This window comes from Corvus moneduloides, chromosome 3 (assembly GCF_009650955.1).
Source record: "Corvus moneduloides isolate bCorMon1 chromosome 3, bCorMon1.pri, whole genome shotgun sequence".
In the NCBI taxonomy this organism is placed as follows: domain Eukaryota; kingdom Metazoa; phylum Chordata; class Aves; order Passeriformes; family Corvidae; genus Corvus; species Corvus moneduloides.
Window position 1 is genome coordinate 26,731,557 of NC_045478.1, and position 17,651 is coordinate 26,749,207.

General features: G+C 37.0%; 1 protein-coding gene across 3 annotated transcripts in view; it reads left to right on the forward strand.

Moving 5' to 3' along the window:
• Window positions 1–17,651, forward strand: part of FAM83B (family with sequence similarity 83 member B) — a 56,041-nt gene that overhangs the window by 25,282 nt on the left and 13,108 nt on the right. For all 3 annotated transcript variants that reach the window (XM_032104654.1, XM_032104653.1, XM_032104657.1), the window contains exon 3: window positions 10,198–10,362. In XM_032104654.1, the coding sequence (XP_031960545.1) occupies window positions 10,198–10,362 (165 nt within the window). The remainder of the gene's footprint in view (window positions 1–10,197; window positions 10,363–17,651) is intronic.

The window sequence follows — 17,651 nt, forward strand, 5'->3', positions numbered from 1 at the left end:
CTTCTGCAAGGACTCCCAATATTTTATTTCTCTTTTTCTTCTACATTTGTCTCCGAAACACTTTCTCTAGCAGTGTTCCTTCGGATTATGCAGTCTACATTTTGGTAGAAGTTTTGACTGTCTATAGAGGACAAACCTGCAACAATTAATGAACTAATTAGGACTTGTTTCTCAGTATTAAGGTGATTAAGTCAGTTATATAATCAGGTCATGCTCACTGGTCTGTAAGCTTTCACTGATTTGAAATTTGCTGATTTAACTTTTTTTTTTAATTGGGCACTGCCTACGAAAATACATTTGTTTTCTCTTGGATGCAATGTCTTTCATGTTAGAAAATATTAGCCTTCATATTAGTTTGTGTTTACTTGATGCAAGGTTACCGTGGTATAAGACTCATGGACTTAACAGTGCATGGCTTACAAGTCTTCCAGAACTGTATGCTTTTATTTTTCCACATGCCAAAAATGTTGATAGGCCATCCGTGCGGACTGTGCTTAACGTACTGCATATAGGCATTCCAAAGTCCATCTTTCCAAATCATAAGCCACTCTGAAACATATTGGATTTGTCTGCGGACTTAGATCCGCCAAAATTTTCACATGCATAGAAATGCAAAAATAAGTGTTTCCTGCTTTTGAGACACTTACTTTCATCTAACTCCATTCTTTTCCGGCATCTACTATGGAGTCAGTCAGCACTGTTTCCATCCCTGTGTTATGTAGCTGCCTTTCTTTTTTGATTCTCTTCTTTTGTGCAAATTGTAACTGTTGTACCTACTTATTCTTGTAAGTAAGAGCAAGGAATTTCAGGCAGTATTATAGAATTGAACTACATAGTTATGTTTTACTGGAATTTTTTTTTGTCTAAAACATACATATATACTAGCAGAAGCATTGAAACTCATGCAGGATATTTTAAATATGTAGCTTATTTATAAAATATGAATATTAGATATTCAGCTCTTCCTATTTCATTTAGTTTCAGAAACTGTTTACTATTAAGTTTACTCTGGAGTTTGCTATTAAGATCTCAAAACAGTACACAGCTCTTGCATAAGCAAACCTAAAAGCAAAATTATCGTTCCTGGTCTAGAAAAGTCAGTCTGAACCATCTCTTCTTCCTATAAACCTGCCTTTGACAAAGAGAATCTTTCATTGTTTCCAAGTGTCGAATTAACAAATGCCAACAAAGTTCTGTACTTTAAGAAATGCTTTTGTCATGTAAGTTAAAATTTACAGCCTGTAAGTGTTCATTAATATTGTGGGGTTTCATACACTGTCAAGTGTTTTTCCATATATAAGCTCTCAGGAAGAGGGGTTTAGTGTTGAAAATGTGTTTATACGGGATTCCTGAGGAAACCAAGTGAAGCAGTGGGAAGGCAGACTGACTCAGAACATCAGTCCATTCCCGATCTAAGAAACCCCACCAAAACGTACTGTTAAAGGTGGCAAACCCCCAAAATATTCTCTAGAATTTTTACCTAGGTTAGCTGAAATCTCATACATTTACTTTGACTCTTTGATAAGCAGTCAATTGATTTAATATTTCTTGAAAGAAATCACAGAAAGAGTCCTTAGAAGTATTAGTGTCCAATCTACCATGGCATGAGGAGCATTTTTAAACAGGAGCAATTTGAAATGACAATTTTAGTACATTTTAAAAAATGTTTTTGTTCCTTTGCCTTCCCCTCACCCCCCTGCGTTTGAGGTGTCCCTTTCCCTTGTTCTCAGGTGTGAGTTAATAATTTCAGGTATTGAAAGAGTTTTTAACCTTGCAGTGGTCAACTCATACTACTGGCACTTTTAAATAAAATAATTAAGGCTTATCACACTGTTGTGCATTGTTTGTTTTTGTGCAGTCACTAAATATTGCACACATGAATAAACATGTGCTTCTACTTAAAAACAAATTTAAAATAAAAAGTATAACATTATAATATTAATTCAAGTAGCCCAATCATTCCCTAAATATTAAAGGATCCCATGACAACCCACATATTAAAGCTGTTAATTCTCTTTTAAATCAAAAAAATATTTCCTAAGCAGCAAGTCTTTGAAATTCATCATAGAGAAAGCTGGAGGCTAGAGAAGTACCTTTTATTTTTGTCATGACTTTCCATTGTGGTATAGCAGAGTCATAGGCCATCAGAAATCCTGCCATTTCCTTTCTGTTTGCTTTCTTCAGGAAAAGCTTGGCAGCTTCTGAACATAACAACTGAATATGAACATTCTGAAGAGCTAAATACAAATATTAGAATCTTGCTACCCAACCAGCTGCAGCCCACCTGGCACTGGGAATACAGCAGCAATATCAATGGCAAGAGAAGAAAGGGCAGAGTAAGGTCCCTAATGCATTCCCTCCGTCGTGCCAAGGATTCTTTGTGCTGCCTTATGTGCTTCTCTGTAGGGCCTCTGCCTGCTTCTGTTCTCAGTGACAGAACACAGCTTGCTTGCTGAATACCAAAAGCATTTTAGTTATTGATGGGAGCATTACAAGCAGGAAGGAAAGTGTTAAAACTGAGCATTGTAAACGCTTGTTGTTTTAACCATACATGACAGTTCTTTGCAAATTTAGGTAAATGTTTTCTTGTCTATGGTGTGCCAGCACTGAGCAGCAGCTGTTTCTTTGCAAATCCTTCATTCCAAGGATTAGGTTTGTAAATGCTTTCTGGAAAGTCCCCATGAAGAATTCCTGGAATATCCCCTTCCATCTTCTCGTTGCCATGACTTGCTGACACTCAATTCTGCGTGTGTGGAAGTGAAGCTTCAGAGGAATTATTGCCCTTGCTGCTGGCTGGAGTGAGGTGGTGTCTCCTGTCATTTGGTCAGCTCAAGATGAGTTCTTACTAATCCTTCAGCCAGAATAACAACTACCAAATCCATAGATAAAGATCATATTTATAGAATTAATTAATGTATCTCAATCCCATAAGTTTTGCAAGATAAAAATCCCAGTTGTGTGAATTTGAAGAGGTAACACAGAAGGCGTCACGTCAAGATGGTGTGTGTATGGCTTGCTAGCTTGGTCTGCAATAGCTTTCTGAAAAGTAATGCAGAAGGCTACTGTACATTCACTTCTCAGAGAAAACAGTCGTATTTACATTTCAGAGAGCTTTACTTTTGTGTTGGTTTTAGTTTCACCTGTTGAGGAGCTAGTGCTGGTTTTCTGATCTGTTTTTGTAGTCATATGAGCTATACAAAAGTTGCCAAATTGAGCAAAAGGCAGAATTCTCATGTAGTTTCAAGAAGGTTGTTCATTGTAAAAAATTGATCTTCCCAGGGTTTTTCAAAGTAAAACTGCATCTTTCTTCAGAGCTCCTGTTATGACTCTCGTATTATTCTTTGCTGACAGAATCAGAGTATTTTCCCCTGTTACTGATAGCTAGAAAGTTCCCCTCCTGCACATCTTCAGTGTGTGTTTCTTGGACAGAACAGATAAGGTTTTACCATGTGGACTGCAGAGGTAAACACAGATAAAACAATTTGCCTTATGTGGTTACCTGCCTTCATAATTTTCTAATAGTTTGCATTGGTTTTTCTTGTTGTATTGCAGGAGATAGCTAGAAGTTTAGTATATGTTTTCTGGGCAGTGAACTTACATATATTTTTTGTTCGTGTTGAACTTGTCTGATGTCCTGTTGCAGAGAGAAGCTGTTGAGGTTATTGAAGACTGCTAACGTACATGTTGGAAGTTAATTTTTATTCCATATAAACTTAGTTTTTACTTTAAAATTCTTAGGTTTTATAGGTGGTACGTGACATGACAAAATGAGGCTTGGTGATCAGAACAGAAGGTGTAGTTGGTTCTGAGAGCCTCTGTTTTTCTATCCTCAGAATAAATGGTAGAAATATTTTGGAGCAAGAGGAGGAAAAGAGGGTAGTGAGGGTTAGGAGAGCTGATTCTGAGGTGGTGTAGCTGCCAGTAATAATGAAGTGCCAGACTTCACTCTGTAGTTAATTAAATTGCTTTTAAAGAATGCAATAATGGAAGAACATTTCCAAGTACACTGCATAGTTATTGGCTATTGCTCTGTGTCTGTAGAGCCAAATTAAATATATTAAATAAGATCTCAGGGGGTCAATTATGATGATAATACAAGTAGTGACAATGCAACAAGTAGTGACATTAATTTCATGAATGTTGCATAGGTATAAATCATCTCAGTATTTGTTCATTATATTGCCATAGAAATTGTTCGAAAATGGATAATACCCAGATGGTTGATTACTATTTATATTATTGTATTAGGCTGTGTTTACAGAGCAGGGCTCCCCTCATTACATTGCTCTTTGGCACTTTATTGCAAGACTTATCATCTGTTTCTGCAATTCATCCAGCACAAAGGTGACCCAGCATATTCAGGTGCAACTCACAGTGATTTCAAAGTACACATTGCGATGAAAGGATGTGTTGTGCAAAGCATTTCAGGGCTGTCTTCAATTTTGAAAATTAATACCAAATTAATGAACTTTCATCTTAGAAGCACTCTGGTGAGAGCAACAGTGCCAGAAAGTAAGGATAACAGATGATTTCTTACAGAGCTGTTAATATGAATTGCAGCAAACATAAGCTGGATCTAAACCCTCAACCATAAAAACCAACATATTTTAATTGAAAAAAGCCACAGTAATTTGTGGGACACATTATATAGCTTACTAGAGGGAGAGTTGTCTGCATTGATCACAAAATTTGTCTCTTACGATGCCGGAAACTCATCCAGTCAGTTTGCTGCCTGCCTCCAGTTCCTAACAGCATGGTACACAGCACTGCATCCTCCTTCTGCGCTGTTGCAATTGCCTGCTGTCTGAGAAAGGCCAGACTCAGATAGCACTGAGCCTGTGCCACAAGGAGATCCTCTCCAAAACAGAGATCTGCAAAAAGAGGACTGGAGTACCAGAGAAAAGGTCAATGAAAATAGAGTTAATAATTCTGTCAGAGATGTGGTCTTTTGTTCTTGGGGTGAGAAAGGGTGGTGACATTCAAAGCACTGCACAGCAGTATGGATTTTTGTCATATAATGCCCAAAGTAAGCCGCATGTAGGTTACAAGAAATCAATACTCCTGCAGTGTAGGATAGGTCTTCAACATCGTTCCTTACTAAGTTATTGATATTGGTAGGTGTCTCTAGTAAAGCCTGCCCTAAGGAAGCAGTTTTAGTAGAGGACTGCTGTATTTTTACTGTTTATAGCAAAGGAGTTGTTAAATGACACACACTGCTATATATAACCTAGAGAATCATAATTTGTATTTGTGAAAGAAGTGATAATGCTGAGATAGTGAAACTGTCAGGGGTTCACAAAATAGACTTACTGAGCACTAGCAGTAAAGACCTTTCGTTACATTTATGCTCGAATTTCAGCACAAACCCATTAAAAGGTTGATTTTGATGTCCTAAAACTCATGTGAAGATTAAAGTCCGCTTATTTTTTTTGTATCAAAAATGGGAGAAGTAAAGCAGAAAAACTCCTTTATTTCTCAGTGTTCTCTTTTTATAGTCTTTGTTTTCTTTAAGCCTCACAGCAAAGTTTATAATTACTACCAAACATGGCAAAATTTGCTTTCATTTTGACAATGATGGGAGTGAAGATCTCTGAATCATTGAGTTGCAGCCTTGGTCTGCAACCAATTGTCTTTTGTCCTGCCACCATTGCAAAGAACATGACTTTGTCTCCTCGAGAACTTCCCTGTAAAGTGCCAGGAACTGCTGTAAGATTCCCTGAAGCCATCTTTGCTCCAGACTGAACAACCCAGCTCCTTCATGTACTCTGCACAGGGCAAGTGCCCTCTTGGTGGCCCTCCCCTGGACATGCTCAGGAGATGTTTAGTGATAAGTGTAAGTGTTTGGATTGGCAACTTCTTTCTAGATAAGCCTCTGAATAGAGTTAGTTTCTGAAAGTGAGAACCATCAAAGCAAATACAATGCACATGAATGGGCCCAAACCAGCAGTAACTTACCCTGTGACATAATAGATGCGACAGAACTGGACATCAGCCTCCATTTACAGTCTCGTAATATCCACTGTGTTGCCATGTGACTGTGTACTTAATCTCCTGTTTAGCAAGAATATGCAGGATATTTCAGCTATGGCTGGTTTTTTTAGCCTTCAAAACAAATGTGTATGTGTCTGTGTATGTGTATATGTGAACCTTGTCACTGGTACTTTGTGTAGGAGTCAGTCATTTACCGAACTTGAAGATTAAGAACTTTGAAAGAATGAAAAGAACTCCGTATTAAAGTGGTGATAGTTTAGAGATGAGTTTTTAAATTGTACTTTCCTCACTAATGTGCAAAATAAATAAATCAGCTTACTGAAAAATATAGTTTAGAATATTTGCATAAAAGTAGTGCTATTCAACAAAATTATACTTTCCTGTCTGTACTTACATGTTTTTTAAATGCCGAGGTAGTGTGCGTAGTTTACTTTTCTGTTGCAAAGCATAGTCTTAGTGTCAAGACAGTAAGGAGAATGATTGCATATGGCTCTACTGCTGCCTTCAGTTCAGGTGAGCATACTGTGAGATTTATTAGGAGTAATTTTGTGCATATTGACTCCAGCAGATTTTCTTCTTCTGTAAGGATGTCATTGAAACCAAATTTTAAGCTTAAAAATATTCATCACTTAAAAAAAAAAAGAATGGGTAGATAAGATAAAAATACTAGTAGTGACAATCAAAGATTATTTAAGTTTAATTTTGGGAGAAGAAAACTAGCATAAAAACTGTTTTCTGCGCTGTCTTCACTTTTAGTTGATCATTGAAATGTGCTCTTTTATATAATACCCATCCAGGTGGTGGTAGTTCCCTCTTGCATAATTTCAGTGTTACATGATGTTATGCACAGCAAGTGTCTGCTCTACCAACTATTTTCTCCTCCCAGAAAGTGTAACATGCTTAATTATTTATTCTCAAATGAGGGTCATTTTTGATCAGGGTGATAATCAGTTTGCCAAGGTTTGGAAAGTTCTCCCAAAATTCTGGTGCTGTCATCAAAAAACTGCTGTACCCATCCAGTTTTCCCGGAATGGTTGGAAGGCCATTGTATTTGCTTCAAAAGCATGTGTGGTTGCTTTTAAAAAGACCTTTGCATTGTGGAAAACAAATACGTTACGGAAAGAAAATGTCAGTTTTTAAGGAAGCCTTCTGTATGACACTAGAGCTTTCTGCCTTGAGGAGGTTTTCTTGGCTCAGGATAGTATTGTTATGCCCAAAAGAAACAGAATTTATGGGATAGGCAATTTTCTGATCTCTTTCTGCAGTTTGAATTGTATCAGTTTTTCTTCCTTGCTGGAATTGACTGTTGAATTCGTCTTGTAAGTACCAGGGTGGAAATTAGCTGTGCAATTGCAAAAACAAATGTAAAAACACGGTCATGAAGTCTTTCCTTCCGCAGTGATGCAGCAAGTAACTAATCCTGCAGCTGTTGTTGCAGCTTTAATTAAAGGTTGGTACACATTATGGAATACCTCACTTAAGTAATTTCGAAATCTTGGTCTTCTTAATTAATCAAAACTTGGGACCCTGAATACCATATTTGCTTTGTCTTTTCCCATGTGCAATACTCCCTTCTGCTGCAAAGGAGGCAAACTGGGGAAATGTACACACATGCCAATTAAAAGGAGAAAAAAAAAGGAAGTTAAAGGCCAGAATATTCCATGACGTTTATGGAATCCACTCTTTCTGAATCAAAATCTTTAATTTATGGTCAGACATCTTATTTTGCTTTATGGCAATCGGTATGCAAAAATTACCTTACCACTTTTAATGACTTGTTACATATTGTATGTATATGTATATCATATTCATTGTTCAAATTTGGCACTCTTATCCAGCAAACGAGCCTAATTATGTTTGTGTTTAATAGATCAGTTGAGTGTCGCTAAGAGTAAATGGGCAGCCTAATGAGGATGTTCAACAAGAGTCGCCTCTGGTCTGTAGGGAACACAAAAAAGGGATACCTAGTTGGTTGTCAAATCATGACTATGGCTTTGCATGTATGTACTCAAATTCTGGTGAGGACTTTTCAGACAGCACAAGTTTCAGGTTTCAAAATATAATCCCTATTCCAACTCTGGAAGTGAAACCTACATTTTCTTGAAAGACTACTTGATGCTTTGCAGAATTACTCCAGATTTAATAAGCTAAATGGTTTAAGAACAATTCTGCTAGTGAGGACAAAGAGGGTCCCCTGTTCATCCCCAAGTGAAATATCTTCACAGTAGTTCACATGCATAGTTCTAAAATCACCAGCTTACTGGCCTGCTTGCTTATTTGTTTATTTCTCTACCTTCCTCTTCATAAAGATAGATATGGTCATTCTAGTCAGTGTTGGGTTTTAGTTTTTATTACATGTTCTTGTGGGGTTTTTTCTGCATCTTTCCAGTTTAGCAGTCTTTGCAACCACAAAATGCTGCAAATGTGTGAGTATCTTAGATACCTGCCATAGGAAAGTGTTAGAGAAGGCTGTACTGTGGGTTTTGAATATTTCATGTATTCGTATCAGTGTACACTAATGAATCCATTCAGGATTTTTCTCTTATATTTAAATTGATTCTAGAACGTAATGAGCACCCATTTCTTGAAGATCTGAAGAAAAGGAAAGTCTAGGAATAAATTAGGGAGTTCAGAGGGGTGGGGACACAGGTAATGAAACAGACTATTTGAGAACAGATTATTTTTTGGTCTTTTTACCTACTGTACTTGATCTGTCTTGGCAGTTTTCTTCTCAGGAGCAAGTGAAACAAGACAGGTGGATAAATAGGGCTGCCATGTTCAGTTGACATTGTGTATGTCAAGACCAAGCAGAAGGTGCAGTCTGAAAGTGATGAGTTCCATGGAGTCAAGATAAACATTTGTGTTTTCAATCTTTAGATAAAGAAATATATTCTGTACTGAAGAAAAACACATTTAGGTTTTACTTTCAAAAAATGAATAAAGAAAATGAGGTAGTGCATTGGCATATTACCTAAGATTTCTGAAAGAATTGAATTCTTTGATGCTGTTTAGTTCCTCTCTGGCTGGTGTAAAGACTGTTTATTGCCAGGTGACATGTAATGAAGAGGCCAAGTTTGTTCCTTTTTTCTTTTTCAGGAACTGTCTTTTTACCTTTTCTAATTGTTTTCATTGTTATTTTATTTTATGTAAGTCATCTCATTTATATTTCTAGTGATTTAAATACGTGTTTGGCATAAATTAAGCTTTTAGTTCTAAGCAGGTGGGATTCAAAAAAGGTAATTCATGCAACTGACAGGAGACATAACTTTTACTTGGGTGTGTACAACAGCATTTACCAAATTTTGTGAGTGAGGTAAATATTTCAGTTCCAGAATAAGATGAGTGCTTGCAACTTAACAATTACACCTATAAAGTTGATGGACAGGTAGTTTAAAGACTAGTGAAAATGGTAAAAGCTGCTTTGATACCTGTGAAAGGTTTTATTTGGTTTGAATTTGAACCTGAGACATCTCACTGGAACTTTTCATGAGACCTCTAGTGGATAAAAATACTATCATTAGAAGTTACACAGACACTGGTTCTTCTACTTACTTCCTTTCACATTTCAACAGTAGTTCTTCCCAAATTACTAATGATATGTCAACAGTACAACATTTCCATATATATAGATCTCTCCAAAATACCACTAGAGGGACATTGCTTTTCCAAATCAGACATACTTACTTTATCCCTGTGGATTGAAGGGTGTTGGTAGCTGGTATTCAGCACTCTGATCTTCTTGAGCCAAGCTCTCACGAGCTGAGGAAGTGTTGTCCCAGTAAGAGTGCCTCCAGCTCTTCAGTGTCTGCCTATTGGCTACTTCAAGCTCTTGAGCCATTAGCTTTAGAGAAAATGATGAGAGATTAAGAAGCCCCTTGTACAAAAACTTTCATCTGAATTTTTTTTATGCGTACTTCAGTTCTATTTTGATGGGTTTTTCCACTGCATTTATATTGCTTGTTTTTCCTCCCTCTCTCTTTACTGGACTTCCTTTTCCTCATAAAACTAATCACTACACACACCCATATAATGGGTCATCTGGTGGTCTTGAAAAGCCTTCCAGTTTAAGTGGAACAACATAGGAAATAGAACCTTTTAATGTGTAAAAAATATTAATGTGTTAGGGGCTCGGTGCAGGCTTCAGTGAAGAGTTCTGTGTATGAGTTTATACAATACAATGATTTGTGTCTTTTCTGTTTGATTCAGGTCATTGCCATTGTTATGGACATGTTTACAGACGTGGATATTTTTAGAGAAATCGTGGAGGCATCTGCTAGAGGGATCGCAGTGTATATCCTGCTTGATGAGTCGAACTTCAGTCACTTTCTGAAGATGACAGAGAAACAAGGCTGTCAAGTTCAGAGGCTCAGGGTAAGGCATCCTGTCTTCCTTTGCATGAACATTCACTGCTTACTCCTCCACAGCCCACTGAAAAGCGACTGTTACTGAAAACATGATTATTGAATACTGATTTTTGAAATTAACAATCAGGTGTAAATAGGTAAGCTCTCAGCAGAACTTTCTCTACGGATACATTTTTTTAAAAGCACCTTTTTCAAGTGTCAGAACAAGAGTATTTGATAGAATGACAATTTTCATATATTATTTATAAAATAATTTTCCATTATTGTATGTATAGGAATACAGCATGTTTGCAAAACTAAGCTTTTTTTTCCCTTTCTCTTATAGTTGCCTGTAAATAAAGTCATAAAACTTAGATAAATTAATAAGGTGTGTACTTTATTTTATGATCTTCTTTAAGGTTATGAATTAAAATACTTTTAAGAGGCCCAAGATTCTATTTTATTAGTGTTTTCCTGAAAATCCATATTATCATGTCTGTACTTCATCCTATTGCTTTTAGACATTAAATATGTAATTTTATCTTGTAAGAGAGATAACAAGATGACTACCATTTATGTCTTCACAAGATTTCCTGCACTGCCCAAATGTTTATCAGGGATTAGAATTTAAACCACGAGCTGCACTGAACTGACATAAATGCTTCATAAATACTGATAGATTTACTCTACTGTCTGCTGTTCTGAAGAAGTTCCAAGGATGTTGTCGAAGTCTCTTTGCAAAGTTCTGAGCGCTGCCTTAGCTCATAACTCCATTTGAAATTCCTTGCCTCTGTAACTAGTTAAGCTATGTTCATGCCAGACAAAAGTATTATAAAAACTCTTCTTAGCAGCACCTCTTTTAAGAACCCAGTCCAAGAATCAGATAGAGATGTGGTGTATTTGTGAGGATAAAGAGTATTTTTTGGTAGTTGTTTGAAGGAAACTCTGTTTTATACCCATTTTTACTCTGGAGTGTTGACTTAAGTCCTTAAAAGTATTCCCACTCCACTTTCCATGCTTGTTTCTTGTGTATGAGTGTGTGTGGGATCACTGTCTGGTGTCCTAACATACAGATCTGCGGGAACTTCTGGGAAAAGACACCAAAACTGTGGTGTGATTCTATAAACACTGGTAGTGACTGCTTTCATGAAGTCAGTATTTGGCAATACTTCCATACTCTGGAACCTGAGATACCACCATTTGCTGATTAGTTAGGTTAATTATACCATAGACGTTGCCAAAAATGGCCTGTGTCTATATATGGAATGAGTTTTGTCCTTCCAAAATAAAAACAATTAGGACCATGCCTTTCAAGTGATATTTTAAAAACGCCATGTGCATTTTCAAATTAATTCCACGCAGTGTGTACCCACAGCTGTTTCAAAAGCTTACCTTCTTGGGATTCAAGGTTGTCTTTTTAATGCAGTTTTACAGACCTGTAGGCATTTATACTGTGGTTGAAAGAATTAACATACATAGATTAGAGTGGATTTTGCATGGATTAGTGTGGATTGGAGAGGTTTGGATGCGGCCTGTTCAGTGACATTGTGTTTTATACATTTCTGGGTTTTGGTAGGAGAAATAAAATACATCTTCACTCTGCAAGGTTAGCTTAGAATACTTTGAGTGTTATCAGAAAATAAAATATATGCCAAAGAGGTAAGCACTAATCCTGTGGTGTGCTGAGTTTCCAGTTTAGCTTGTAATAAAGCTGTTCAAATTGATGGTCTTCTCATCCAAGGGCTACTCCCAGTGACTGTTGCTCTGAGAATAGCAGTTTACTACTCCTGCATTAACTCCGCTGCCTTTTTAGAGGTGAAAGGGAAATGCAGGTGACTATGAAAGAACAGCCAGTATTTTGAAGATGTTTTCTCCCTTTCCCTTTTCCCCATCACTCAAGGTTCAGAAAAAAAATAAACATCTTCAACTTTTTGTACTTTTGGCTTCTGGTCTTGCCCTTCTGTTCAGTGAAGGCAAGAAGAGAACAGAGTTGTATGAGTCTATTTCTTTTCCTGAAGATGTAGCACCAGCAGCATTGGTCTTGTTATTTTCTGGCATGATTTGGTTCAGTCTTGTTGGAGTATGGATGATGCTTCTTAGTCCATACACTCAGGATGAGTTTTCTGTAAAGCTTCTAAGACTCAACACCTCTGTCTCTTTTTCTCTCCCTTTGAGTCAGTAAAAAAAACAAGATGCAATGATGAACAAAACTGTATTTTTTAATTCAGATTTACAACTAAGTAGTCTTCTGTATGGAAAAAAAAGAGGATTTTGTTCATAAATCTTCATTAAATGTCTGTGCAGACAGTTTTTCTCATCTGTAGTCTGACTCCAAATCAGGGCGTTTCCCTCTTTATTGAAACATATAACTGAAAAAATGGATGGACTATATATTCTGTCGTTATTTTGTGAATTCTATATAGGAAACTATGAAATCAGGGGGTTACTAGGATTATTTTTAGTCTTTCCTGCAGCATCTTTTCATGTGGGTTGTTGTCTTACTTAATATTCATCTTGACATCACATCCATCAGTGGAACTCAAATTTCCTTTCCTATACTTTCCCTTTTCTCTTTTCCAGTTTCATTAGTTTTCTGACTGTACATTTGTCCTCAGTAATTAATATGTTTCTTTTTTTTTTTTTGCTCTACCTAAGCTTCTTTTGATTAGTTTTGTCACTGATCTGACTTGCTTGATCAAAAATTCCTTTGCATAGAAAGATGAAGAGTTGTTACAGATTCAAACTATTTCTTCAGGTGATTTTTCAGAAACTGATAGGTAAATTTTTTGACATTTTTTCCTGCTACTGACAGATGCCTCAGCAAACTGTGAAACAGATTTGCACTGCAGAATGCAGCAGCAAGACAACAATCCCCAGAGTCACCAGAATGCTCAATGCATTTTGGATTAGAAATAAAAAACTGATGTTGTAGGCAATGTTATTTAATGCCCAAGAAGGCAACCAAGCTCCTGACAAAGATCTGACACAGATCTTTGTATTTTATTTGATATGAGGTGAGACATGGTAGAGGTTCTATGCTCTGGAGAAACTTCTTTTTTACTCCTCTGTTAATAATGAAGAATCATTTTGCTACAGGAGGATATTGAAAGCAATTTGGCAGGACCTGTTTATTACTTGATAATCCTCTCAGTATTTTTAATGAATTGCAGGAAAGAGAATAATAAACCACTAATGAATTGATTTTAGTTTCCTTCAGTGAAGTCTACTCCCAGATATGCATGTTTAAATGCATAGTAGGAGCTGCTCTTGAGACCTGCTGGCAGCCTTTTTTTTCTTACCAGTGTTAGCAAAATCATCTAAAGTTTTCCAGTACTTCCACATCTAAGGCAAATTTGGTTATTGAATAGCCATGCACAGCATGATGTTGTATCTGTGAGCAAACTTCTGTGATAAGGATCAGACTCCAGTCAAGTCTTGAGTGGTTGTTGAATCACATTCAAAGTCAGAATAGAAAGAAACTTGAAAACTACTTAGCATTCCTAGAGCACATATACAGTCAATGACTACTTTTTAAATTGACAGTCTGTCACAATTGAAGTCATCCAGGGATCAATACTGGGCCCAGTGCTGTTTAATATCCTCATAAGTGATCTGGATGAGAGGATCAAGTGTACCCTGACAAAGTTTGCTGGTGATAGCAGACGGAGTGAGTAAGTGGACACTTTGGAGAGGAGAGCCACCCTGCAGGAGGACCTGGATTAGCTGTAAGAGTGCACTAACAAGACACTTGGGAAGTTCAACAAGGACAAGGGTAAAGTCTTGCACCTGGGAAAGCATAATCCAGGAATGCAGCACAGGCTGGGATGTAGCCAGCTGGGGAGCATCTCTGTGGAAAGGGATCTAAGGCTCTGTCAATATCAAGCTCATTGTGAGCAAGCAGTGTGCTGCTCCTGCAGGGAAAGCCAACAGGCTGCTGGGCTGCATCAGCAAGGGCATCACCGGCAGAGATAAGGAAGTCACTCTACTCAGCACTTGTCAGGCCACACTTGGAATAGTGTGTTCAGTTTTCATCCCCACTACTTAAAAGAGATGTGGACAGGCTGGAGATGGTCCAGAGAAGGACCACAAAGATGATCTGAGGACTGGAAAGCTGCCATATGAGGAAAGGCTGAGAGAATTGAGTTTTTTCAGCTTTGAGAACAGAAAGGGAGACCTTGTCACTGTGTTCTAGTATGGAAAGGGAGGCTACAAAGAGGATGGCAACTCATTTTTTACAAGGAGTCCCATGGAAAGAACAAAGGGTCTTGAGAACAAGTTGCTTCTGGAGAGATTCCAAGAGGAAATTTTGTCACAGTGAACAATCAGCCATTGAAATAATTTCCCCAGGGTAGTGGTGAATTCCTCAACACTGGACACTTTTAAGACTCAAGTGGACAGGTGCTGGGCCGTCTTGACCAGACTGTGCTTTTGCCAAGAAAGGTTGGATCAGATGATCCTCGAGGTCCAATCTGGTATTCTATGATTCTATGACCTATTTTATCTTACTAGAGAAGAGAGGCCCAGGATAATAAATAATATTAATAATGAGGAACAATATGAGAAATGTGACTATTTTTCCTTTAAAACTGTTAGGCTAACTGTTAGGGGGACATCCATTTTCTTGTTTGTGCATATTCTTGACAGCAAGTATGGGACGAGTAATGGAACACTGATAAAAGCCTACTAATAAAAAGTGCTGAAATGAAAAGTTTGAGACCGGTATACTCACTGTACTTACCTATCATATTGGAGAGATTTTACTAATGAAAATAAATGTGTAGTGGTGAATAATACTTCAGAATTTTAAATCATGGTCATGTGGCACTCTCTGGAATGCAAATATACAGAAAATGTACATAAAAAGAGGTTAGAGATTGTTTCCTGTTCATTATTGGGTGTCATTTAACTGGATAGCACTGATGGCTGTCATTAAACTGCAGCCACTGGATGTTTTAAATGTTCCAGAGTGTCCTGTAAACTCCTCTTGGACAAGAGAGATCATCTGTTTGACTTCAAAACCCTCCATTCATAAATGAATGATTGCTTTACCTGCAGTGATGCAGACATGAGTGGCACACTGCTGTTAGGAGGAGAGTCCTATAGCCTGAGGATGAAACCCAGCAGGAGGGTGAAGCCCAGCATTTCATACCAGATGGGGCTTGTAATTCAGTATGTATATGTTTACTGCTTCTAACCCCAAGTGGAATGCATTGTTGCCATATATCCTCAAATATGGTTTGTATTTTGGGTGATTATTAAAAGTGTGCATTCCTGGCACCTTAATTTGAGGCTTTGAAGCTGATGAAGAATGCTGGATGAACTGCACAGGAAAAGGAAATGTTGTGTGAGAAAGGTGGGCATGATCTCTGGTACTTGTCATGGTCCCATCTGGTAATGGATGACCCACCAAGGGACGAAAAGAGTTCAGGATCAGGGAATAGGATGGAAAAGTTTCAGGAGGAAAAATACTGAAGAGAGGGAAAACAAAAAAGGAGAACAGAGTGACTCTAGTGACTACAATTTTTTTAAACACCCCCAGGAATTTAATGTAAATCATCTTCTTCCTTTTTTACATATGCCTATTTAAAGTTATATTTCAACTTATGTGTACCTAAGGCAAAGCTTTTTTTTTGTGTGTATAGTATGGTAATTTGCAAGCCGTTAGACTTGGTTGTGCCTCCAGCATTGATTCCCAAGTGATATCCTGTCCAATGCCAATCAGACCTTATCTCAGTAAGATTTGATGTGTTCAACTGGCATGTCTTTAGGCCAACTGTTACGGTTACTTGAAAATGTGTAAGCTGCTCTCAAGTTACCTTTTTCAAATTATAATGACATAAATATGATTAAATATAATTAAATATAAGTCTGAGATACACATATAATTATGTGGTATATAGAACTGGGCAAAACAGTCATCAAAGTAAATGCAAATTTCATTATTAATTCACAAGATTTGTTTTAAAATAAGGAGATACTATTATGATTATCTTTAGAATGGGTAAATTTTAGTATTTTCTTTTCTTCTTCTTCAGGAATTACTATTTCCATGGTGTTTATCTTTCAAATAAAAGCTTTTAATATAATTAGTTAAAACTTGAATAGCTGCTGGTGAAAAAATTATTTTCTTCAGTGGACTTGTTAAAAGTTCAACAAAATCACTTTGGAAAAGCACAAAAATTGACTTTCATCAATAAGAAAACTTCTAATTGGAATGCAGAAAACTTAAAGACTGAACATTAGGTTAGCAAAAGTGATTAGCAGTTAGAGGTGCAAATTTATGTTAACCTGGCATTCAGTAATGCAAATTGGGTTGTTACTAATTCTTTTGTAGCTGCTCTGAAAATAGACCCAAGCATCCACCTGTGTTTTCACTTTTAAAATTTTTGCCTTTCAAAATTTTACAGGACTTCTAGATAATAGTTCTTTTATTTATCTAATTAAGAGATAAATTTTATGTTTTATGTTTTTAGCACATTTGCTAGGCAGATAGCTCACAAACAAAAGTAATTCTTAAATGCTGCCTTCGTACATTTTAACTAAGTTGAATTTGTGTTTGAACACAGCTTGACAAAAATGGTAAGTAAAAACTCACCTAACAGTGAATGAAATTTAAAGAACTTGAATAGCTTGAGTCAAACCATAATTTGCCAACTCTGCAACTTCTAAGTGTAACTCATTTGATAAAAGTTTCAAGATACCAACATTTAAATATGCACTGATTTAGAAAGCATGTGTTATTTGGAAATGTGCTTTCATTTCATGGATATTTTCTCCTAAGTTTTTGAATTTTCTGTTTGGAAAGATAAAAGTTCATTGGATTGTAGTAGATCTTATCCTTAAAACTACTGCTATATCCTTAAAGCTCTATCTATTAGAACTTTGTATGTTTTAGGTAAATGTAGACGTGCTCCCATAGATAATGAATGCTTATGTCACTGTATTGCAAACTCAGTCATACTTTATAGACTGGAATTTTAAATGAATTTGTAAGTTTAAACATCTCTACAGCTTCCTGAGGATGGAAGTGAAGAAAGAGATGCTGGTCTCTTCCCCCTGTTACCCAGTGACATGGTGCATGGGAGTGGTTGAAAGCCCCACCACAGGAGGTTTCGACTGGACATCAGGAATCATTTCTTTACTGAGGCAGTTGTTAAACAATGGAACAGGCTTCCTAGGGAAGTGGTCGATGCCCCAAGCCTGCCAGTGCTTGAGCGGTATTTGGACAATACTCATAATAATTTGCTTTAACTTTTGGTCAGTCCTGAATTTGTCAGGTAGTTGGACTAGATGATCACTGTACATCCTTTCCATCTG